The sequence below is a fragment of the Coffea eugenioides genome, chromosome 2 (genome assembly GCF_003713205.1).
Source record: "Coffea eugenioides isolate CCC68of chromosome 2, Ceug_1.0, whole genome shotgun sequence".
Taxonomy (NCBI): Eukaryota; Viridiplantae; Streptophyta; class Magnoliopsida; order Gentianales; family Rubiaceae; genus Coffea; species Coffea eugenioides.
The window spans coordinates 23,862,185-23,887,200 of NC_040036.1; the positions used below are offsets into that span (position 1 = coordinate 23,862,185).

The window sequence follows — 25,016 nt, forward strand, 5'->3', positions numbered from 1 at the left end:
CAGCTGCGGCGATATCAACTCCGCTGTGAAATTATTCAGCGCCGTTGAATACCCGTCTACTCTTCTATTCAATGCAATTATTCGCGCGTTTACTTTATACGGAGAGTCCCATACGACTATCCTGATTTATAGTCAAATGCATTCTCTTGGTTTGCGCGGGGACTATTTCACTTTCCCATTTGTGTTGAAGTCTTGCGCGAATTCATTGTGTTTTGAGCTGGGAAAGTGCGTTCATGGGCTGAGTTTGAGGAGTGGTTTAAATTTTGATATCTATGTAGGGACTTCCTTGATTGATATGTATGTCAAATGTGGTGCACTCGATGTTGCGCGGACGATGTTTGACGAAATGCCTGTCAGAGATACGTCTTCTTGGAATGCATTGATTGCTGGGTATATGAAAGATGGATTCGTGAATTCTGCTGAGGGGTTGTTTCGGGCTATGCCCAATAGGAGTATCGTGTCTTGGACTGCTATGATTTCGGGGTACACCCAGAATGGATTTGCGGACAAGGCACTGGGATTATTTGACGAGATGATAAGTCGGGACACAGATGTGGTGAAGCCCAATTGGGTGACGATAATAAGTGTTTTACCTGCGTGTGCACATTCAGCTGCGCTTGAGCGCGGGAGACAGATTCATCAATATGCCAGGGAAAGGGGTTTTGACTCCAATACATCAGTAATGACGGCTCTTATGGCCATGTACTCAAAATGTGGCAGCTTGGCTGATGCTCACGTATGTTTTGGTCGGTTGAGGCCAAATGAGAGGAATTTAGTAGCATGGAACACTATGATCACTGCTTATGCATCTCATGGATGTGGCAAGGAGGCGGTTTCCACGTTCGAGCAAATGATTGGAGCTGGGGTTCAACCTGATGCAATTACATTTACGGGGCTGTTATCAGGGTGTAGCCATTCTGGCCTTGTGGATGCTGGATTGAAATATTTCAACTGTATGAGATCAATGTTCTTGGTTGATCCAACACTCGAGCATTATGCTTGTGTTGTAGACCTTCTGGGCCGTGCTGGACGATTGGTGGAAGCTTATAATCTCATCTCTCAAATGCCAATGCAAGCTGGACCAAGTGTCTGGGGTTCCTTACTTGCTGCTAGTCATAAACACAGAAATTTAGAGATTGCAGAACTAGCAGCTAAAAAGTTGTTTGTCTTGGAGCCTGCTAATGCTGGGAATTATGTCATGCTTTCAAACATGTATGCAAAGGCTGATATGTGGGAAGAAGTGAACAGTTTAAGAACTCTATTCAAGTCGAAGGGTGTGAAGAAGACTCCTGGGTGTAGTTGGACTGAAGTGAACGGAAAAGCACATTTATTTCGTTGTGGTGATACGTCTCACCTTCAGACAAAGGAAATTTACTCCTTGTTGGAGGAGCTACCAGAGAAGATCAAGGCAGCTGGTTACATGCCAGACACTAGTTTTGCCCTGCATGATGTTTCTGAAGAGGAGAAAGAACATTATCTCACTACACACAGCGAGAAGCTGGCTGTTGCATTTGGGCTTCTTAGCACAAGCCCTGATACTGTCATTCGTGTCACAAAGAACCTTAGAATTTGTGGAGACTGTCACACAGTCATCAAATTCATTTCTAAAATATATAGACGTGAAGTCATTGTAAGGGATGTTAATCGGTTTCATCATTTTAAAGATGGATCCTGCTCATGTGGTGATTATTGGTAAATGCAGATATAGTTGCAGTTTTCAGTTCACTATAAGTTTTCTCAGAAGCTGGATATTCGCAGGTCCTCTTTTGGAGCTTTTTGCAAGGAAGCTGCAATGTTGCATCTGGATTGATATTAGCTGCTACGAAGCAGAGAAATTCGTGGTTTTAAGATATTGAAACAGTGTGGGAGACTTATTGCATTAGTGTTCAAGATGAATCATAAAGCTGAAAACTTTAGGGGGTAGAATGGCATCTATTTCCAGATTCTTCTACTTCATGCTTGCAGGCCATAAGAATGTCTATCCTGGACTGTAAAAACATCATCTTTGGTATGTAATGGTTCACTCGCAAGTTCAATATCATGATGACCTCTAGAGATGATACTTATAAGGAAGGTCATTGTCTTCATCATTCTAAAGATGGTTTTTATTTATTTGGACACGACAATTCCTCGTGATCAGATGAATCATCTTGTGGATTGCAACTGGAGGAGGTATCAGCTTTCAAACTCGTGGTGATGTACTTTGTCCTTTGGGCAGACTATCCAGATTCTAAGTACAAGGGCAATTCAAAGAATAAGTGTTGGAAGAGTGAAGAATTTGATCAGCTGACTGGTGATTCCTGCTTCGAGAGCTTCAGCTGTGTGACTGTGGTTCATGCCATACCTGTAAGTTTGCGAATTGCTTTCTGTCAAATAAATACATATCATGACGAGTTTATGGTGTGATATCTTGAATTTTCTGCTTCTTACTTCATCTAGTTTGAATAAGGATGATAATGGGATTATATAACTTAGGGTCATTTACCAGGATATTGGTATTTTATTGCAATTTTAATAAGTGGTTCTATTCCTACTCCTATAATAGGAAAATTGACTTTATGTAAAGTTATGTTCTTTATCATTGAAACTTTTTGTTTCTGCTTATCAACTTCCATATGTTTTAGTATGCAATTTGGTTCTTTTGGGACTTGCTTTCACAGTACTGGCTCACTTCTAGCCCTTCAATTGTTACACCCTGTTACAGTTCTGAGGTATATCGATGATTGTAGGTTGTCAAAATTGCAGACTGGGGAAACCTGGAGCCTGGGATGTAGTTTCCATTTACATCCGTTTGTGCCTTGAGTCTTAGCTTCAACTTTGTAAACCGGTTCATCTGACAAGCCTACAGCCTAGTTAGTGATTTGAAGTGTAAATGTTTGTTTTGCCAATTAGAATATATTACAATTCGTGAAAAGAGATGCTAATGTAGTAGCTCATTGATTAGGTAAATTTGCCAAGAACTATGAGATGTTAGAGTGGGATCATGTTATTAAAGATTGTGTACGTTCTGCTCTAATCAGAGATGTTGCAAGTTTGAAGCAATCCAATGCAAGTATTTTTCTGTCCCAAAAAAAAAAAGAACTTATTGCAGTCAAATTATGCAGTCGCCACTTATGTTCGACCAAGTGTTTAGCTTGCATTGCTATTTATATACTTTGTGACATGAAGCTTCGGTCTAAGCAGCTGAATTTGAAGTTGCATTTACTCTTTTTTTTTTGGTGAAGTATATTTCATTCATAAATTGAAAGCCAATATAAATGAGAATGTCAGAACACTGAATTTGCAGTACGACAAGAAACACGGGAAGGGATAGCACCTAGTTTTATTGGCCGAGAAAAACCAAAATAGTTTGCCAGTTAATCAATTGTCCTTTTTCAAAATCTAGGACTGCAACTGCAAGACAATTTGGTGACTTAAGCCACTTGGAAACTTTCTAATCTGCTGTCAGTACTGACTCGGGAATGTATAAGAAACGTTATGGTGAGCAATTATGGTGATTCATGTATGCTGATGCAGGAAAATCCATGTGTCTGTTGCATATACAACATGGTCTACAACCAAGTCTATACAAGCATTTGCCTGTCAACTATTTTAAAATAATAATGATACTGATAATATTTGAACAGCAATCTAACAAGAATGTAAGGCACAGGCTCGTGTCTAAAAACATGAAACACTAGCAATCTAGCAAGAATGTAAGGCACGGATTCATGTCTAGAAACATGAAACGCTTGCGTTAACACAAGACTTGGGAATTAGTATTTGCACTCCCATTTTAGCCTCTGGCACTCCAATTCACTCAATAAATAATATGCCTCCAAGGAATGTTAGAGGCTAATTGGAGAGTGCAAATATCACTTCTCATGAACATATATGTCCCCTTTTAGATAAGTCAATTGGTTAGTGGAACTCGTTAATGAAATTTGAACAGTTCCATTTAAAGTACAAATCCGGAAAAACATATAGTTAACACCGTGACTCCTCAACCGGAACGTTTGTATAAGTACAGGAATAATTCTCCACCTTTTCGCCATTTCCTTTAACCTTGGTCCAGGATATTCGCCATGTCTGGAACAAACTTCGTCTGCAGCAAAAAGGGAATGGATGCATAACAGTGTTAAAAAAAGGGAATTTTTGTTTAGAGTTCAAGGGAAAAATGGATTCAGACACGAAAAACACATCATAATGTATCCTTTTAAAAAGAACACCAACTCCTAACCAAGCAAGGGATTATTAAAATGTATCGTTGTGAAGGGTCATATTTCAGGCAGAAATCCAATACTACCTCTCTGTTTCAATAACCCTCTTCATTAGCATTAGAGTCAAGAAGACAGGGACCATAGCTGCAAATAAATGCTTAAGAGTATGCCCGCTCACAATGTGATGAGTCCATTTGTAAATTGGTTTATCAGCTGCTTCTTCAACCTTAGCTATAACATAAAACCCTGTGTATTGTGCAGCAACGTCCTAAGAAGACAGTATAGAATGGCAACTAAAAGTAGTACAAAAAAGAAACATCTGAATCAAGAATGTTACAAACCTGCAGCCCATAACCAATACAAAGAATGTGTATACATTGGAGGCAACAGGATAGTCATCAAAGGAATGGCTATGCAAGGAACAAACTGGACCAATGCATATGGACGCAGATCATCAAAAAACCTAAGACAGAAATGTACGTACAGTTAGACCACAATTCAAACTCAAAAAAGTTCAAGACATAATTTCAGTTGAAATGCTGCTTCCACTTCAGTTATCTACAGCCGTGAGAAAATTTTAGAGTCTAAAATGCTTACGCAAAAAAATAAAAGGAAAAAGAAGATGGACACCTCTCCTAATGCTACCATAGGCAAATTATCCAAGACTACATGTAAACAGAAATAACTCATAAATGCAGATTCAATCATTACTGCCTATTAGCTGTAATAATCGATTAGTAAGACTTGAAATATATCATGTACTCCTTGCTAAAAGAGAAGCATACTTACCACCAATAGAGAATGCTAACTATACCAGTCAAGAGCAGAGGAAGAATTGATAGAGTCCCCCATTTTTCATCCACTCTTTCAATAATGAAGATTGAAATGATGGAAGTGAAAGCAATAGTCATCTGCGGCAATTATAGACCTCACATTAAAATAATAACCAGAATATATAGCTACAGAATTATGGCCTATCTGAGAAATCCCAAGCTTCATCGCAAGAAAACTTACAGGCAAGCGGTCCCAGACAAGACGAGCATCATTTGGTTTGAGATGATAGTAAGCGGATCCAAAAGCAACAGCTGTAACGCCAATGAAAAAACATGTCCAACCCAATAGCTCACCTTGTGATCTTTTGGCACCATTGTCAGGAACATCACGGTCAACTCAGCAAATTGGGAGCCAAAAAAATTTGAGAAAATGTGACATATTGAAAGAAATAATGATAAAACATTATACCTTAGCCTGAAATAGTTCCGATAATAACAAAGTATAAGCCCAATTGCGCCAATTACAAAAAAAGGAAAATTTGATACCACATTCAGCATGTTCGGTATCCCTGTTAATCATAGCACACGTTATTTTCTATGAATGGATAATACAGGCTCAATCGTGTTTCAAAGTGCAGAGACAACTTGAGATGAAGTATATTACAGCCCCTCAATTACAGTTTAATAAGTTTCTTTGAACATAAAATATGTACATAAGCTTGTAGCAAACATGGAAAGGATGCAATTACATGTACTTTGAGCATCTCCAACAGCGATGCAGTTTTCCTTGTGCATACAAACAGCCCCAGAATAAAGCCAACCCCTCAAATTCCATTAACCAAACAAAATGAGTTAATAAACTAGATAAATATTCAGTACCATGCAATGCTTCTCCGGTAAGGAACAAATCATGACGCACTCATCTGGATGCTAGGATGCGCAAAAGACAGGTCTGCTTGATTTTTTTTTTTGCATAATTTGAAGGCAAAAATACTAAAACACACGTACTTTCCAACTTTTTATGCCAGTGAATACTGAAGCTAGAAGTATAACAAATTTCGAGCAGACCAACGTTTACATACAAAATCAGACAAAAAATAAAAACGAAATTGAGCAGCGCTGGAGCCCTAAATTTAGCATATCTCAAGCATCAGATTCCTACGATTCGACAGGACAAGAATCATAGTAGGAAAGGTTTTAGGTGCAAAATAAGAAAGAAATTCGGGGGAAAATAGAGAGATATCTTTACCAAAGAATTCACGCTGATCAGCAAAATCATGGTATTGTTCGGACTGGGGAATTTTCGGAGTGACAACCATTAAAACTATAAAACACAAGATTGCTACTCCCCATACTAACAGAGTTCGTTTACTCATCATCTCCTCTGTCTTTTTCCTTTTCAGATTTCTTCTTTCTTTCTTCTCTCCTCTGATTTCCAAACAGCCATAATGACGAGGGAAGAAGGAAGTTTCCTCAGCTAATACGACAGTTTGGTCGTCAGCGCGGTAAACTTGTAATTCAGCTTTCCGTTGAGGGGTTAGTTTGTCCAATTTCCTCTGTCCAATGTACGAAGAGGAACTTCCGAGTTCTTACCAATGTTCCGTTCACTTCGAGTTTCGCCTTCTACAGTTCTACTCCGATTTGTATTTTTTTTAATAATATTATTTAGTTTTTGGATTTTTTGAAGGAAAAAGAAACTTTCTATCCTTATTAGTTATTGGTTGGGACTTGGGACTCAAGTAGCAGTACAAGTTTTTCGTTTATGCCCTTATCAGCCTTTTCGCCAAGATTAAGGTGTAGTCCAATTCGCGCTACAATGCTAATGGATACTAAGAATGTATACATAAGGAGTATTAGAAAAATTTATAAATTAAAATTGAAATTTACATGTGTATCATATATATATATATATGCATGACACGTAATAGAAAAGGTTTTAGTGAAGGCCTCCTGGATGGCTTTCAAATCTCCCATAAATTTTTTTTTTTGGATTTTTCATTTATTTTAATACATAAATTCAATTAAAAAGTTTAAAATAGTGATTTACAACTAATCTTATGACATTCAAATTTAAAATTTAAAGCTTTTTAATAAATCATTTGTAGTTTGTTTTTAGACTTTAATCCCTTTTTCCTTCCATAATTGAAGAAAATAAATTTGGATAATTTGATTAGGTCCATAGTAAAATCATTCACCCCATTACAACTTTATCACTTTAGCCCATTTTACTCCTTGATTAATATAGATTGATTTGTCAAATCTGAGGAATAATGTGATTAGTCCCATTTTTTAATCATTTACATAATAATATTTTTAGCACTTTCCTTCCAGGTATATACATTGATTTGTCAAACATTCCGATGACATATCCAATTAACTTATTTTTTAGCTTTAAACTTATCCTATTAGACAATTATTCAAACCAATGAAATAAACACTTTGACATACAATGTCATCTAGATAATTTTTGATATACACAAAACTCCATTTGGATAATTTTTCATATAACATGTATATCAAAAAGTGCACATAAAACAAAATTTTATATGAATTTTAAATTAATAAAAGGGGCATTTAGATTCATCAAAAATTTGAAAACAAATATTTGTTTAAACAATTATCTTGGGTGGTCGTCACAAAAATAATAGTATTTCACTAAAGTTATACCCAATTACTTTTTCTTAACAGCTATAATTTTAAATTTTTATTTGAAAAAAACACATGCAAAGTGAGATAATGATAACTCAATAATAAAAGGAATAGAAGAATAGGAGTACAAGACTAGGAAGGGTAAAAGTGAGGTAACGAATTCTAAGTAATAAAAGGAGTATAAAGATAAGAGTATAGGGTTTGGGAGGTTAAAGTCAAGGGAACCATAGTTGTGGATTGGGATGAAACTATCAAAATGGGTGATTTATGTGGGTTAAAGGTATATAGTTTTACATAGTTTTGGTTATCTTACCCATTTACGATTCATTACAAAATTTTATGTGTTTTTTCTCCCATATTTTTTGAGCAACAAAATAAGATATCATTGTAATCAACAAAAATAAAAATACATTATAATAATAAATAAATTTTTACCCAAAAAAATTACATAGAAGAACCAATAATTGTGAGTTTCAAATTTTGCACACTAGAAGAATCTCAAAATAATTTAAATGTGAATGCAAAAAATAAATTAACACTCAATGAGTTAATTAAAACTTTGATGGAATGGAAGGAGGAAATAGGATAAAATTTAACAAAAATTAAAAAATAGGAAAAGAACATTAAATATATCTTTGCAAAAAGTAGAAATCAATTATTGTATTGGTAGCGATTTAAATTTACTTACTAATGAATTTGAATTCACAACTAATTTAATTAGTACTAAATAAATAGTCACAATCTTTCCATTTAAAAGCTAATAATTAATGAGTTCAATTGGGTTACCTATTTGAAACTAATTAAATTGCATACTCATACTCATTTGTTGAAGAACGAGTTGAAAAATTGGTCACTATTTATAACTATAAATGGGTGGAAAGAGTAATAAAGTAGGAGATAAATAGGTTGTGAAATTGGATAAGAGATTGCTCAATTTGATAGAATTAAAGTAGGACAAAGTGAATGTAGAGTTTGTGAGAATGAGGAGTTGGAGGGATATGGGAAGTTGGGTTTGGAAGGTGAATAAAAGGGTAATGAGAAGTAGGAGAATGTTGAAGGGAAGTAATGTAAAAACAAAACATGGAAAGAAGGGGTAACAATGTTGTAGTTGATGTGCTTTTAGTATTTCTTTAGGTAATTTTATGGTCTTTGCTAATATTTTTGTAATATACTTTAAGCTTTTAGATAATTTATATAAATATAATATAAATTAGATACTAAAATAGCATTCTTTTAATTTTTTAACCTTTTTTCATGTAACTAATATAAATAATTCATTTGCTATTATTATTATATTAAACGTAAATCCGTGCATAGCATAGATTACAATACTAGTTTACATTGTATCCACATGTGTATACAATATCAATTTATAAAAGATAAATTCCAAAATAGAATATAGTAAATAAATTAAAGATCTTTTATTGGATGGCTTCTCCAAAATCTGACATTTGAATTACAGCCATTCATATTTATTATTCTGTTACTTTTTAGTTTATTTTTTAAGTCTAGCACTAAAACCTCAAACTAATAACCAATAACACAAATTAATAATATCTAATTACTAGCTACATCACAAAAATCCTCTCCAAAAATGATATTCTTGTTATCTCTTGTGTGTAATTTACTCCTTATTAATAATAATTTGCAAGTTATATTTATCTCTCATACCTTGCATGTATATAAAACTACATTAGTAATAAAGAATAGCTCATGTCAAAAATCACTTGAAAATTTTAGGAAAATATATTTGCACTCTATTTTTTATTATTTGTATTTCCACTATCATTCTAATAAGTAGACTGTGTGATACTCCCTCTATCCCGCAAAGTCTATTACACTTCGGAAACAATGCTTTTTATGCACAATAACATCCAATTATCTGTAAACTCGTTTGTTTCAAGTTTGCCCTTTACATTCCACTAACTCGTCCAAGAAACAAATGGGTCCAAATGGGACCCATTGAAAGCACTCCTTTGTTTCAGCCATAAAAAATTCATTTGCTTTTCAAAATCTTCTTCATCCAAGAAACAAATAGGTCAAAGTGGGACCCACCAAAAAGCAATCCTTTGTTTTAGCCACAAAAAACCAGTTTCCTTATCAAAATTTTTTTCTAGCAGACATTCCAATGGGATCACCATCTACTACTAAAATCTTCTCTAATTCTCTGTAGTTAGCCATTCTTCAATTGCTGCAAATCAAGCTACGATAATTTCTCTAGAATAACTACAAATTCCCTTTTCTCATACTCCATATTCACTTGAAAGTTTTCACCTTTGATTATAATTTTGGTGCTCCAGTTCGAGAGAGAAGCATTGGAAGGATACAAAGTAGATTTCTAATCCAGAGTTGATAAAAAATGAGATTGAAAGGTTAGTTAATTGTCTTTTATTCTTTCTTTTTAATGGGCTTTTTTTTCTATTTTCTCATGTAAGAAAGGTTGGATCTTTTAAACGTTTTTAATGTTTAATTATTGATTATTTTGTCTATAATTTCTTAAAGAATTGCTGCCAAATTATTTACTGAAAATTTGGGTTTTGGCAGATTGCTCAAAAAAAAAAAAGTCTTGAAATGTCTATTTTAAATTATTTAACGGGATTATACCACTAACTTGTACATCTATATATGCAGTTCATTTTTTTTGTTTACACTCTGTTTCAGAGGTGACTTTTAAAAGAAATATAGATACTTTTAATGATATTGAAACTAATAATTCTACGAAGAGATTAACTAATCAAGAAAGGCAAAGATTTCTGAAGCTTTATTATAGGTAAGTAATGCCAATAAATTGAAAAGGGGAACGATCAGGAACGTTGCAAACCTATTTAAAACAAGTGTTAGGACAGTCCAGAGAATTTTGAAGTTAGCAGCAATTACTTCTACATATGGAGGGGTTGACGATACACTCAGATTTCCTAAAGATGCAGAAGAAAATGAGTGGAGATTGATTTTACTTTCATCATGGCAATTCCTCTTCGGCGCCGGACAAACATCTAGTCACTTTCAAGTGAAATGAAAGTGCCTAAATCAACCCTTCACCGACGAATTAAAGAAGATGTTATAAGGTCACACTCAAATACACTCAACCCACAATTGACAAATCATAATAACAAGTAAGGTTTAACTTTTGCTTGTCAATGTTTGAACCAAAAAGTCTCAACACTAATTCAATGTTTATAAGTATGTTCAATGTTATGCATATTGATGAAAAGTGGTTTTACATGACTAACGAATGTGAAAAGTATTATCTTTATCATCAAGGAGAACAACCTCTTAGGACATGTAAGAGCAAAAAATTCATTGTGAAAGTTATGTTCCTAGCTGCTATTGCTCGAACACGTTTTGATTGCTCTGGTAACCCAACATTTGATGAAAAAATTGGGATTTTCCCTTTTGTATTTAAAGAACTTGCAAAAATGAGTAGTAAAAATCATATGGTAAGTACATTAGAGACTAAGTCAATATTGTCAGTGATTAAGGAAGTGTATAGGAGGTGTTTAATTCAATAGGTTTTGCCTGCAATACATGCTAAATAGCCACGGGATGGTGGTAGTGTTACTGAAATTTTGATCAAACAATATAATGAAAAACCACATATTGATCCCACTGATCCTAAATTTATTGAAACTGCTTCTAGGGATGGATTTGATATTCACTTGTCATTTCAGCCTCCTAACAGTCCGGACATGAATATTCTTGACTTAGGATATTTTAGAGCTATACAGTGCTTACAACATCAAGAAGCACCCGTGTCAATTGATGAGCTAATTCTTGCTGTGAAAAAGTCATTTGATCAATTATCAAGTGAAAGTCTGAACAATGTTTTCTTAACATTGCAATCTTGTATGGTAGAGGTGATGAAAAATCTTGGGGGACATAATTATAAAGTGCTACACATTGGGAAGCACCATTTAATGAAAGAAGGTTGTCTTCCACTATAAATAGAATGTGAAAAAGAACTTTGAATCAAGTTCTAAGTCATATGCAAGTATGATTATCTTTACTGGACATGTCAGATTTTATGAAGTTTTTTTATTTTTTAAGATTTTTAATCTCCAACTTCTTGTATGTATGATTGTTTAAACTAACTAGTGTTCTTTATTTTCATATTTGTAAGTACTTAAACTGTACTAACCATGTTTTTTGAACAAAATGGTATGGTTGTTCTAATTAGGGGTGCAAACGAGCCGAACTTTGGCTAATTGAGCCGAGCTCGAGTTAATTTTGTTAAGCTCGAACTCGAGCTCGAGCTCGACGAGCTCAAAATATCAAGCTCGAGCTCGAGCTCGAGTCAAATTCGAGTCGAGCTCGAGCTTAAAAAATAAAAAAAAAATAATTATTATTATTTTATTTTTAAAAAATAAAAAATAATTTTTTTAAAAAAATGAATAAAACAATAATTTTTTTAACAAATAATAAAATATTATGGATATATATGTAATTTTACTATTAAAATAAAAAAAAAATATATATATATATAATTGAGCTCGCGAGCCAACGAGTTTAATGTTTTTGAGCTCGAGCTCGAGCTCGAGATCGACTTAATTAGCTCGAGCTCGACTCGAACTCGATATTGACGAGCTCGAGTCGAGCTCGTATTCGAGCCGCTCGCGATTGGCTCGCGAGCGGCTCGATTCGCGAAACACCCCTAGTTCTAATGTGCAAAATGTACATGTGCTTAATGTTCATTTGTTTAGCTATTTATATTCACTTTGCTCTGGAGCATCTTTATTTGTTGTTTTTCACTAAGTTATGTCATATCTCATCTGTTGGAAGATGGTTGAAGTTAAGCAATCCAAGCCTTTTGATTTTGTGGTGCAAGCTTTTGATTGGGCAAAGAATATGGAAGCACTTTTTATGTACTAGTGGTTTTTGGATTGACTGCTTTTATTTCAGTTTACACGATTTTAGAATAGCTTTGTAAAGTTAGCTTGATGTTAGTAGTACTAGTATGACTTATGTACAAAAGGAAAAATGTGCAATGCTAAGTGAAGCTGTGTACATATATAGACAGTAGAGTACTACTTTTGTTGTTGTTTTTAAAACTGTCAATAGCCTTATTCTATAAGGTGAAAATATTGCATATTGGTTTGCATTCTTTTGCTCTTTGATTGGTAGAATATCTGTTTTTGCATTTTTGCATTTTGAAATATTAAAGAAAAGTGTGAGAAATCAACACTTTCATAGACTCCATTTAAATTAAATTTGGTAGCTTGTGTAGTTATTTTTTTCTCGAAATAGAATAACATGCCTTATTATTTTGCTCGTTTAGTTTTTGGATCAATTTAAAATTATTCACCTATTTTTACACTATTTATTGCTTTCAATATGGATTTATTTTGTGACAGTTGATCATTCTTAACAAATTAGTGCATATGAAAATAATTTAAAAATTGAAAGTTTTCAAAAGAAAATCACTAATTAAGTTATCTCGATATTCTATTTACCGAAAAAAATCGAAATTATTCTCTTCATAACAAAACCAGTCTTCAATTGGAGTTTGAAAGAGTCATATACACATTCTTGGTGATGAATTTGGCTGGAGTCGGAAGTCAAACATTGTACAGGTTGGGACATTTGGATGATCTTTGGGATCATACATCAATTTGTGACCAATTAGCACATGCATGATCACATCATTAGTGGAGGGCAGAAATGGGACTTAACTGGTTAAAATAGTTTGAAATGTTAAACATGATAAACATTTTGGAATAGTTTAAAAAAGAAAATATGATACTTTTAATGGGACGAAGGGAGTATCATTCTAATCATATAGTTTTTATTTGAGAAAATCGTTCAAAACGTTTTTCACATTTTATAAAATGACTTTTTTCATCATTCATTTTGAAAAATGTACTTTACGTCCCTTACAAATTCACATTAATCAAATTTGATCCATATCTAGATTTTCGACTAGTTTTTGATCGAAATTCATCACGTGCTTTGCAAGGGATCATTTTTGAAGAATAAAATTATCAAATCAAAATTTACATAATCCAATCCATAGTCCATTTCATAAATGAATTTTTTGTCTCTCATATTTCACAAAATGAATTTTTTCATCCATCATATTTTACAAAATAAATTTTTTCATTCCTTATTAATCATGTGTACGAATAATTTTTCTAAATTTATGTATATATCTATTTGATTTTAACTAAATAATATGAATAATATGTAATATATCTTTATTTGATTTCGTCTGAACGTACTGTTCAGATGAAATTAAAATAGATATATATTAAAATAGATATATACAGGAGTGTAAAAAATTTTGTTAGTTTTTCACTCATGTTAATTTTCTTTTACTGGAAAATTAAAAATAAAAAAGACATTTAATCATAAATATTATCAAGTGTTTATATTAAATTAAGTTTGGACAGAAAAAATAAAGAAGGAAAAAGTATGACAAAAAAAAAGTAAGTGATTGATACTTTTAAATTTTAAGATATTCAAAAGGCAAAAAATCAACTGTTGGTCTTAAAGGTGATGAGTAAAAATTTCAGATTTAAACTACAATTTGTTCGCATGACTATAGAATTTGAATTAGGACCGATTAATTAGATTGTTTTATTACACAACTCAATAAATGAATTATTACCAAAATAGAAAAGATTACAAATATTGAATAGATTCACATGGTGAAATCAAATATATATATATATATATGGGTATAAAACAAAATTGTTAGATTTAAATCTATGTATATATCTATTGAATACATATGCACAATTATAATTAGTCTGTTTAGATGAAATCAAATGGAGATATATTATATATTATTCTTACTGTTCAGATGAAATTAAATAGATATATACATGAATTTTTAAAAAAACTATTCGTATATATGGTCAATGAGGGACGAAAAAATTTATTTTGCAAAATGAAAGGGACTATAGATGGATTATGTAAATTTTGAATTGACAATTTTACCCCTATAAAATGATCACATGCAAGACACGTGATGAATTCCAACAAAAACTAGTCGAAAATTTAGGTAAGGATCAAATTTGACCAATGTGAATTTGTAAGGGATTTAAAATTGAGCTAATTATCCGGTTGGCCATTAAACTTTTGCGATCGTCAAGTTTTGGTCACTCAACTTTTAAAGGTTTGATTTTTGGCCACTAAATTGTATAAAGGTAAGATGCGATGCCATTCTGTTACATTTAACCGTTAAGTTCTTTGATATGTCCGTTAGTGCAATTTCCAAGACAAAAGGTAGGGTATTTTAAGGAAATTCAAAAGATTTGAGAAATGGGAAAGTTGATTTGCTACCCAACGGCGTCGTCACCGGTGATCCCATGGAGAGACCCAACTTCAACTCCAACGGTGGATCTCTTTTATCGAAGTTCTTGCAAAATAAGTCTTTTTCTCTTCTCGGTCCCAATCGAAGAAGTATTTACTAATCTATTTGTGGGTCCTAATCTCTGTCAGATCAAACAAAGACTTTAATCTTGGTTGCTAAAAGCCATAAAAGTGTTGGCTTTACGCCAACAAGGGAAAACAAAAGACCTGCTATGGAGAGACCCAACTTCAACTCCAACGGTGGATCTCGTTGACCAGTCAGCGGCCAGTGCCGCCAACAACAATGACGTCGTGGGATGACGTTTCAGGATTAGAGGAGTAGCAGAAAAGGCACCTGACGAGGCTGCAGGCAAAAGGGGTTTTGTGGAAGCATCTAGAGGATCAAAACACGTTGGTCGTCTTCAGGTTAAGTCACGGCGGAGAGGTGGAAGCCGACGAAAATTGTCTGTTTACAGCGTCGAGGAAGGCCATGGGGTCAGTTTTAACGATGAAGGAGTTGAGGCGGAGGACGATGAGGAGATTCTTGGAGGATCTTGGATCCGCGAGTAATGAGGTCAGGAAAATGATTGAATCGGCAATTAAGCATATGTACTCGCCGGATCTGAAGTCGGGTTGGGGGATCCATGTGGTTCAGGATCCATTGAATGCTATTTTAAACTTCCAAAAGAGACCCTGTCTTTTATCTTGGAAATCGCGCTAACGGACAGATTAAAGAATTTAACGGCTAAATGTAACAAAATGGCCTCGCGTTTTACCTTTTTACAGTTTAGCGGCCAAAATCAGACCTTTAAAAGTTGAGTGACCAAAACTCGACGATCGTAAAAGTTTAATGGCCAATCGGATAATTTGCTCTTTAAAATTACACTTTTAAAAGTAAGAGATAAAAAAAATTATTTTATAAAATTTGAGGGATGTTTTGAACGATTTTTTCTTTTTTATTTATTAGATTATATGATAAAATAAATGGTGAGAGTGCAAAAAATAAATGAATGAAATGCGATTAACATTTTTCAAAAAGGGAAAATCGTTCAAAACGTCCCTCACATTTTGTAAAATAACTTTTTTCGTCCCTCACTTTTAAAAATATAATTTTACGTCCCTTACAAATTCACATTGGTCAAATTTGGTTCTTACTTAAGTTTCCGACTAGTTTTTGGTCGAAATTCACCACGTGCCTTGCACGTGATCATTTTTAAGGGCAAAATTGTCAAATCAAATTTTATATAATTCGATTCATAATCCCTCACATTTCATAAAATAAATTTTTTTGTTCCTTACATTTCACAAAATGAATTTTTTCATTCTTCACATTTTTCAAAATGAATTTTTTCATCTTTTATTGATCATGTGTGTGAATAATTTTTTTAAAAATCCATGTATATATATATTTGATTTCACCTGAACAGTGCGAATAGCATGTGAAATCAAATAGAGATATATTACATATTATTCGTACTGCTCAAATGAAATCAAATAGATATATATATATATATATATAAGTTTAAAAAAAATTGTTAGTTTTTCACTTATATTCATTTTCTTTTACTCAAAATTTGAAAATAAAAAAATTTAATTCTAAATATTATCGAGTGTTTATATCGAATTAAATTTGGACAGAAAAATAAACAAAAGAAAAGTATGACAAAAAGAAATAAGTGATTGGCATTTTTAAATTTTAAGACAATTACAAGGCAAGTAATTCAACTGTTGGTTTTAAAAATGTCGAGTAGAACTTTCATATTTAAACTGAAATTTGTTAGCACAATTATAGAATTCGAATTAGAATCCATTAATTAGATGATCTTATTATACAATTCAATAAATAAATTATTACCAAAAGAGAAATGTCACAAATATTGAATAGATTCAAATGGTGAAATCATATAAATATTTACATGGGTTTCAAATAAATTTATTAGTTTTAAACCCCTATTTATATCTATTGAATAGCATGTGTATAATTACGATTAGCATATTTAGATGAAATCCAATCGAGATAAATTACATGTTATTCGTACTGTTCAAGTAAAATCAAATAGACATATACGTGGGTTTATAGAAAAAAAGCTATTCATACACATGATCAATGAGGGATGAAAAAATTCATTTTGAAAAATGTTAGGGATGGAAAAATTCATTTTTTGAAATGTGAGGAATGAAACAATTCATTTTGTAAAATGTTAGGGACGAAAAAATTCATTTTGTAAAATGTGAGGGACTATGAATCAGATTATGTAAAAATTTGATTTGACAATTTTGCCCCTTAAAAAATGATCACATGCAAGTCACGTGGTGGATTCTGGCAAAAAACTAGTTAGAAACCTAGGTAGAAACCAAATTTGGTTAATGTAAATTTGTAAGGGACGTAAAATTACACTTTTAAAAGTGAAGGACGAAAAAAGTCATCTTGTAAAATGTGAGGGACATTTTGAACGATTTTCCCTTTCAAAAATTATCTAAATGCAGAAGTTCAGAAATAAACCCCAAAACATGTGCCTTTCACGTGCCAACATGCTTCCCGGCACTGTTAAACCCCAAAAGGAGTTTCCCAGTAAAAAGACCGGCCCCACCAAGCTTCAGTCTCTCCCGTTCTTCACCTTCACCCTTCCACCGCCGTCTTTCTTTGGTTTGCTTCTATATAAATCATCTCGAAACCCTCCCAACGCCTTTCTTTCTCACTCCGCTTATTGTAGGGTTTCTCGTCTCCGCCTTTCTTCTCTCTCTCAGACACGCCCACACACATTACACGCAGTAGAGCAGAGAAGAGATGGCGCAGTCGCTGGAATTGCTGTTAATTCAATTCCTGATGCCTGACAATGACGCCAGAAGGCAAGCCGAGGACCAAATTAAGCGACTAGCCAAGGATCCCCAGGTTGTTCCAGCTCTCGTCCACCACCTCCGCACCGCCAAGACCCCCAACGTCCGCCAGCTCGCCGCCGTCCTCCTCCGCAAGAAGATCACTGGTCACTGGGCTAAACTCTCGCCTCAACTCCGGCAACTTGTTAAGCAGTCCTTAATTGAAAGCATCACTTTGGAGCACAGGTTTTTTCCTTCAATTTATTTTCAGAACTTAAAAAAATTGTTTTTTTCCAATCACTGATTTACTGGTTTTTGGTGTTCAATTCTGCTCGACTTTAGCAAGAATGATGCTTTATCGTTTACAGTGGTTTTTGTCTTCAATTTGGCAGTCCACCGGTGAGGAAAGCCAGCGCGAATGTGGTGAGCATTGTAGCCAAGTATGCAGTGCCAGCTGGAGACTGGCCGGATTTGTTGCCATTCTTGTTCCAGTGCAGTCAGAGCGCGCAAGAAGACCATAGAGAGGTGTGTTTGCTATGCTTGATCACTTCAAGAAGATTCGTTTACCACTGTTCTGTAAGATAATACTGTTTGTTCTCTTGGATTTTAAACTGTAAATGTACAAATAGAAGTAACAAGAGGGTTCCTCCATTTGTCATGCACAGCTTGAGGGATTGCTTTATTTAATTCGAATTAGCTATTTATGTTGGAAATTTCTATTCTTTAATTTTCTAGACTGAATACCTTCGTGCTTGCCATGCTTTCTTTAGTCATCGTGGCTAAATGTAAAATGACTAAGCATTGGTTGCATGCTTTTTGGTGTTGCAAGGTTGCATTGATACTTTTCAGCTCCTTAACTGAAACAATCGGCAATTCATTTCGTCCATACTTTACAGACCTACAGTCTTTGCTACTCAAGTGCCTTCAAGATGAAACCAGTAACCGAGTCAGAGTTGCTGCCCTCAAGTATTGTTTATTTGCATTTGTCCATTGATAATTTTTTTGGGTCAAAATTTAGGAGATGGTGAAAATCTTACTTGTGTGATTGTTGCTTGATCATATTAACAGGGCAGTTGGCTCCTTCTTAGAGTTCACCCATGATCAGGCAGAAGTAGTAAGTGATGTTGCTCTTGCAATCTCCTATTTTATTGAGATTGCACAATTTGTTGTACATTAAACATTTGTCTCACGTGACCAAATATTGACTGATTGAGCATAAAAGACAAAGAAGGCAATGAAGTTGTGACAAGGCATTATTGTACCCTCATTTACATATAGATTGAAATTGTGAACAAATTCTGCAGATTGTGACAAATGCTAATCTTATGGAATAGGTCTACAGATGTCAGTGAAACATTCGCAACTTTTTAGCCAGAACTGTCATGCTTATAAATCCATTCAGGAATTGATTAACATTTATTTAAAGTCAATGAGAGCTTCCACTTATATCATGACTTCTTTATAGAGCTTCTGAATAAATCACGGCTTCTAGATTTACCTTTATACAACAGGAGAAAGGTGGTAACTGGAAATCAAATTCGGTTTATTGCTGGTAGTTTTTGGTTAATTCACATCTGCTGGTAATTAACATTTATATCCTGGGTTATATATATTCTACCTTTTAGGTCAAGTTTCGAGATTTCATACCAAGCATTTTGAATGTGTCAAGACAATGCCTTGCAGCTGGTGAAGAGGACATAGCTGTAATTGCATTTGAAATATTTGATGAGCTGATTGAATCTCCTGCACCACTTCTCGGGGAATCAGTGAAATCAATTGTACAGTTTTCACTTGAAGTCTGTTCAAGTCTGAATTTGGAATCAAATACACGCCACCAGGTCAGTTGTGGAAATTTGGTCCCTGGAACAATGATGGCCTCTAATTGGTCATACAAGATAAGCTGAGTTTAGTTTTATTTTTTTTTAGTTGCTTAGTAGATCCAGTGTTTTGGGTGGTATTTGTTTGCCTTTTCAATATGCTTTTCCTTTTCTTTTGATGGAGAAGCTGTTTCTGGCAAGCACCCGTAGAAGATGTCTTTCTGGAACAGGTTTTTATTTTTGGAACTTTTAGGGCCAAGATACCATTTTAAAAATTTTTAATTTCTGGAATTTCATTTTACGAGGCAGATCTTGAAAAAGCTAAAGATATAGAAAGCCTGTCTTAAGGCTATTATCACCAGTCTAAGCAGTTGGCTTTCTTCTTTCTGACTCGCTGCTTGCATTTTAAATTTTGAGTCTTGTTGCTTTTGTCAGGCTATTCAGATTATTTCATGGCTTGCGAAATATAAATCCAACTCACTCAAAAAGTATAAACTGGTTACACCAATTCTGCAAGTTATGTGTCCTTTGCTTGCGGAATCCACTAACAGGGAAGAAGATGATGATCTTGCTCCAGATCGTGCTGCTGCAGAAGTGATTGATACCATGGCTATGAGCTTGTCTAAGTATGTTTTCCCGACTGTTTTTGAGTTCGCTTCTCTCAGTAGTCAAAGTGTCAATCCAAAGTTTCGGGAAGCTTCAGTTACTGCATTGGGTGTTGTTTCTGAGGGATGTTTGGACTGGATGAAACAGAAGCTGGAACCTGTTCTTCATATAGTCCTGGGGGCTCTTAGAGATTCGGAACAAATGGTGAGGGGGGCTGCATCATTTGCATTAGGTCAATTTGCTGAGCATCTGCAGCCTGAGATAGTATCTCATTATGAAATTGTTCTTCCTTGCATCTTGAATGCCCTAGAGGATGTATCTGATGAGGTTAAGGTATATACTTATCAAGACGAAGACTAATTCCAATAATTTTGGTTCTGTGTACCTAATAATTGTTCATTTCTATTATGCAGGAAAAGTCCTACTATGCTTTAGCAGCATTTTGTGAGGACATGGGTGAAGAAATTCTTCCTTTTTTGGACCCTTTGATGGGAAAGTTGCTTGGCGCCCTTCAGAATAGTCCGCGTAATCTGCAAGAGACATGCATGGTAAGCATGCATTTTCAGTGCCTTAATGCGTAGTATTTACACAAATTTACAAAGTGATCTGTTCTGATTTCCTCCTTGCCCGAATTAGTCTGCAATTGGTTCAGTTGCATCAGCTGCAGAGCAAGCCTTCATTCCTTATGCTGAAAGGGTTCTAGAGTTGATGAAAATGTTTATGGTGCTAACCAATGATGAGGACCTCCGATCACGAGCAAGGGCTACTGAATTGGTTGGAATGATTGCTATGTCTGTTGGGAGGACTAGAATGGAGCCAATTTTACCACCCTTTGTTGAAGCTGCTATTTCTGTAACTAAACAAATAACTTTTTACTCATATTTTGGACTTTTGACGTTCCCTTGGCATCTCATATGTTCTGTATGTGTCAGGGTTTTGGGTTGGAATTCAGTGAGCTTAGGGAGTACACTCACGGATTTTTTAGCAATATAGCAGAAATTTTAGATGAAGGTTTTACGCAGGTATCCTTAGTGTTTTCAATATTACACCTGTTGTGTTACTTTAATACCAGTATGCTGATGCATTTCTCGAAACAGTACCTTCCTCATGTTGTTCCTCTGGCATTTGCCTCCTGCAATCTTGATGATGGCTCTGCCGTGGATATCGCTGATTCAGAAGAGGATGAGAACATCAATAGTTTCGGAGGTGTATCATCAGATGACGAAGCACATGATGAACCAAGAGTTCGTAACATCAGCATAAGAACAGGTGTATTGGACGAAAAGGCAGCTGCAACACAATCCCTTGGCTTATATGCTCTGCATACAAAGAATTCCTATGCACCGTATCCTTGAGCTTTTTCGTGGATCTAAAATTATAGACTGCCTCTACATGTAAAACATGAGTTGCTTATATGTTGGAATTCCTTGATTGATCTTAAGGTACTTGGAAGAATCTTTAAAGATCTTGGTGAAACATTCAAGCTATTTTCATGAGGATGTGCGGCTCCAGGCTATTATTGGTCTGAAACGTGAGTGCTGTATATGCATGTCTTGGCTTGTGCTTTTGGAGGTCTCTCTACTTGTTTGTTTTAATTTATTTTTATTTTTTAAAGTTGAGGTTGACTAGTTCTGTATACACGTGTGTAATATGATGAATTCTCCTGCATGATTTATCCAAATGCATTTTTGAAATGTTGTAAGATTTTCTTTTATGTCTTTGGAGGTACACATCTTGAGATATTATGCTTGAACCTTCTAAATTTAATAAAAGCCCCTCTTCATTCTCTGTGCTTAAAAGGTGAATTGATGGGGTTATCATTTCCTTTGTTGGAGATCCTGCGTTGTCTGTCTTGTATCACATTTTTCTTTTATCTTTCAGTGCCTTGTATTTTGATTGCGAAGTTGTCTTAAGAGTCATTTGGTCCTTATGAAAATAACTAAGAAAAGCTGATATTTACTTGTTCGTATTGGCAGATATTTTGACAGCTGCACAAGCAGTTTTTCAAGCTCATAATGTGAGTAGGAATCAATCAATGACTCCCCGGGTGGAGTGCTCAATATTCACATCTTTTGTTTTACACATTTTTCAACTATCAATTAGCATCTTGTTATAAAGTTCTTGTTGTTCTTCATATTTGTGTTATACTTGAGCCCTTTTTAATAATCTCTGTAATGATAAAAAAGATCTATCTTGTAATAAGGCTTCATTATTGCTTTGCAGGAAGGGATGTTAAAGATAAAAGAAGTCCTTGGTAAGCTGATTTTCGGCAATAACTTCTATATGTAGAGTTTGATGATATATTCAACCAACTGAGAAATCTTACATTCTTTTTGTGAACAGATGCAGTAATGAATATTTACATGAAAACAATGGTTGAAGATGATGACAAGGAAGTTGTTGCTCAAGCTTGCATGAGTGTTGCTGACATCATAAAGGATTTTGGTTACTTGGCCATGGAGCCTTGTAAGGATGAATTTTGCTGGTTCCTCTGTTTATGTCTTTGGTTGTTTGTTTTAAGAAAAAAAAAATGTTTTAACACCTTCCCATGGCTCCTGTGTTTTGATTACAGATATACCTCTGCTTGTGGAGGCCACTTTGACATTGCTCCAAGAGCAGTCTGCTTGTCAACAGATGGAATCTGATAGTGATGATGATGATGATCCTGAACACGATGAAGTGCTCATGGATGCAGTTTCGGACCTCCTTCCTGCATTTGCAAAGGCCATGGGTTCTAATTTTGCTCCCATTTTTTCTAAGCTGTTTGAACCCTTGATGAAATTTGCCGTAAGTTGGTTGCAGTGAACATTTGTTACCTATGAGGGATGGTCACATGACACTTCATACTCTGATTTTTATTCGTTCAATTGGTTTCTAACTGTAGAGAGCTTCACGCCCACCTCCAGACCGGACCATGGTTGTTGCCTGTCTTGCAGAAGTTGCTCAGGATATGGGCACTCCTATTGCTGGTTATATTGATGTAATTGTTGTATCTGAAATTCTTGTTCTTTGTTAGTGTAGGGTTTCTTTAATCTGGAGTTGGTATTTATACAACTTGATTCATTTCCAGAATGTGATGCCTTTGATACTCAAAGAATTGGTATCATCGGAGGCAACTAATCGGAGAAATGCGGCCTTCTGTGTTGGGGAGTTGTGCAAAAATGGTGGAGAGTATGCTTTGAAGTATCCTTTTACATTCCTATGATTAGTCCTTAGTGTTTCTTTGCTTTCATTGGTGTTTCATTTGTTGCTCTTCATTTCATTGTTTGATGTCAAAGAGTTGTTATTGAACTGCTGTTTCTGCACTGAATACCTTACGAGCTGCTTAGATTTTTTTTTTTTTTTGGAGGGATGCTTTTGTCAGATTTCTGCTCATTTTCCTTAAATTATACTTAGATATTACGGTGATGCTTTGCGCAGTCTTTACCGGTTGTTTGGAGACTTAGAGCCAGATAATGCAGTAAGGGATAATGCTGCAGGTGCTGTAGCTAGGATGATAATGGTGCATCCAGAGGCAATCCCACTTAATCAGGTTTATGTGCTGATTAATCTGCCTTTCAGCTCAGAAGATCTTGAGTTGCTTCTGTAATTCTTAGCATAGATTGTTTTGGATCCAGGTCCTACCTGTTTTCTTGAAAGTCCTTCCTTTAAAAGAAGATCATGAGGAATCCCTGGCTGTTTATAGCTGCATTTGCAATCTTGTTTTATCATCTAATTCCCAGGTACTTATTTTCATTGAACTGGCTTGATCTTATTTGGTGGAAGCACGTCTCTTTGTTTTTTCCTGATAAAGTATTTTAGCCTTGATTGCTTTAACATCATTTGGGTGCTGTGCAGATCCTGTCTTTAGTTCCAGAGTTGGTTAATCTATTTGCCCAAATTGCTGTGTCACCTGTAGAAACTCCTGAAGTAAAAGCTCATATAGGCAGAGCTTTCTCTCACTTGATTTCATTGTATGGTCACCAAATGCAGCCTCTTTTGGCAAATCTTTCACCTGCACATGCAAATGCGCTAGCTGCAATTGCTCCAAACTGCTGACACTTGAGCAGATAATTGAAGTTTTCTTGGCTGTTTGATACGTGTTGTCAATACAATGAGCTGGTTGGTCTCATACAGGTATGTTACTTAGTATTGAGTGAAGAAGGAGAGAAGGGGGGGTGGGGGTGGGGGGTGGTGTTTCTTAGGCATTGGAGCCTTGTTGAATGGATTACCTCAGATGACCAAGCCATGCCCTAACCTGCTGACCTTACCCTGGAAACAAAAGTAAGAAGGAGAAAAAGTTGTTCCATGCTAGAAAGCTTTTATGTCGAGGATCATTTTGTAGACCATGGCCAATAGCCGGAGAGTACATATCAAGTGCTATGAACCATTCCTTGAAATTTCTGATGTTGTCTTGGATGTATAGCTTTTACACGCCTTCACACTTATCCTGCAGTTGGTTTTTTTTTTTTTTTTTCCTCCAGGTGGTGTCTCCGATTTTCCAGCATGGAGATGAAGCCATTTCTTGCAATTTATTTTTTGTTATTATAGAAAAAAGTCTTATGTATTTGTACCAATCATTCTTTATTTATTTTTGCTCAGTTATTTGAGGTTGATGACGTGCGAGGTTTCTTTTTGTTTTTGTCTTTTTGGGGGTGTAAATTCTTGTGTTTCATTTATTAATGGCCAAAGTGTAGTATCCGACTATTCTTGAGGAGGCCGTTTCGAGTGTCTTGTAAGGATCCACTATTCAGCAGCAATATGAAGTTTGGCCATATAAAGTTTTCATTTCATTCTCTTTTTTAGAAGGTTTTGATTCATCATCGCCTTGTATAAAAGTTCAGATACCATTTATTTATTTGGATGTAGAACAAAAAAAATCATTATCC

General features: G+C 34.8%; 3 protein-coding genes across 3 annotated transcripts in view; 2 read left to right on the plus strand and 1 right to left on the minus strand.

Annotated features, from left to right (window-relative positions):
* LOC113759293 (pentatricopeptide repeat-containing protein At3g62890-like) overlaps window positions 1–3,042 on the plus strand; it is a 10,690-nt gene extending 7,648 nt beyond the window's left edge. The window contains exons 4-5 of the mRNA XM_027301861.1: window positions 4–2,346; window positions 2,730–3,042. Coding sequence (XP_027157662.1) covers window positions 4–1,696 — 1,693 coding nt within the window. The 3' untranslated portion in view covers window positions 1,697–2,346; window positions 2,730–3,042. The remainder of the gene's footprint in view (window positions 1–3; window positions 2,347–2,729) is intronic.
* Window positions 3,043–3,707: 665 nt separating this feature from the next.
* On the minus strand, window positions 3,708–6,565 carry LOC113763284. The gene is made up of 7 exons (XM_027307049.1): window positions 6,222–6,565; window positions 5,442–5,541; window positions 5,214–5,334; window positions 4,989–5,110; window positions 4,541–4,662; window positions 4,286–4,445; window positions 3,708–4,084 (listed from the first exon to the last, which is right to left on the minus strand). The coding sequence occupies exons 1-7, from the start codon at window positions 6,349–6,351 to the stop codon at window positions 3,967–3,969; spliced, it is 873 nt and encodes a 290-aa protein (XP_027162850.1). The 5' UTR covers window positions 6,352–6,565; the 3' UTR covers window positions 3,708–3,966.
* A 10,980-nt stretch (window positions 6,566–17,545) lies between these two features.
* On the plus strand, window positions 17,546–24,920 carry LOC113762878 (importin-4). The gene is made up of 21 exons (XM_027306504.1): window positions 17,546–17,971; window positions 18,118–18,250; window positions 18,555–18,691; window positions 18,794–18,839; window positions 19,351–19,563; window positions 19,978–20,481; window positions 20,562–20,696; window positions 20,785–21,000; window positions 21,081–21,170; window positions 21,246–21,493; window positions 21,591–21,679; window positions 22,125–22,165; window positions 22,372–22,402; window positions 22,492–22,614; window positions 22,721–22,935; window positions 23,033–23,128; window positions 23,219–23,331; window positions 23,545–23,680; window positions 23,766–23,870; window positions 23,986–24,264; window positions 24,612–24,920. The coding sequence occupies exons 1-20, from the start codon at window positions 17,697–17,699 to the stop codon at window positions 24,184–24,186; spliced, it is 3,147 nt and encodes a 1,048-aa protein (XP_027162305.1). The 5' UTR covers window positions 17,546–17,696; the 3' UTR covers window positions 24,187–24,264; window positions 24,612–24,920.
* Window positions 24,921–25,016: the final 96 nt, after the last annotated feature.

Excerpts from the sequence above, each read along its gene's own strand:
- LOC113763284 (XM_027307049.1), bottom strand. The coding sequence starts at position 6,351 with ATGATGAGTAAACGAACTCTGTTAGTATGGGGAGTAGCAATCTTGTGT. Across the intron at positions 5,335-5,441 it reads CGGAACTATTTCAGGCTAAG|ATCACAAGGTGAGCTATTGG; the intron begins GTATAATGTTTT and ends TGGTGCCAAAAG. Across the intron at positions 4,085-4,285 it reads AGGGTTATTGAAACAGAGAG|ACGAAGTTTGTTCCAGACAT; the intron begins GTAGTATTGGAT and ends TTTTTGCTGCAG.
- LOC113762878 (XM_027306504.1), top strand. The coding sequence starts at position 17,697 with ATGGCGCAGTCGCTGGAATTGCTGTTAATTCAATTCCTGATGCCTGAC. Across the intron at positions 20,482-20,561 it reads ATGTATCTGATGAGGTTAAG|GAAAAGTCCTACTATGCTTT; the intron begins GTATATACTTAT and ends TCTATTATGCAG. Across the intron at positions 22,403-22,491 it reads AAAGATAAAAGAAGTCCTTG|ATGCAGTAATGAATATTTAC; the intron begins GTAAGCTGATTT and ends TTTTGTGAACAG.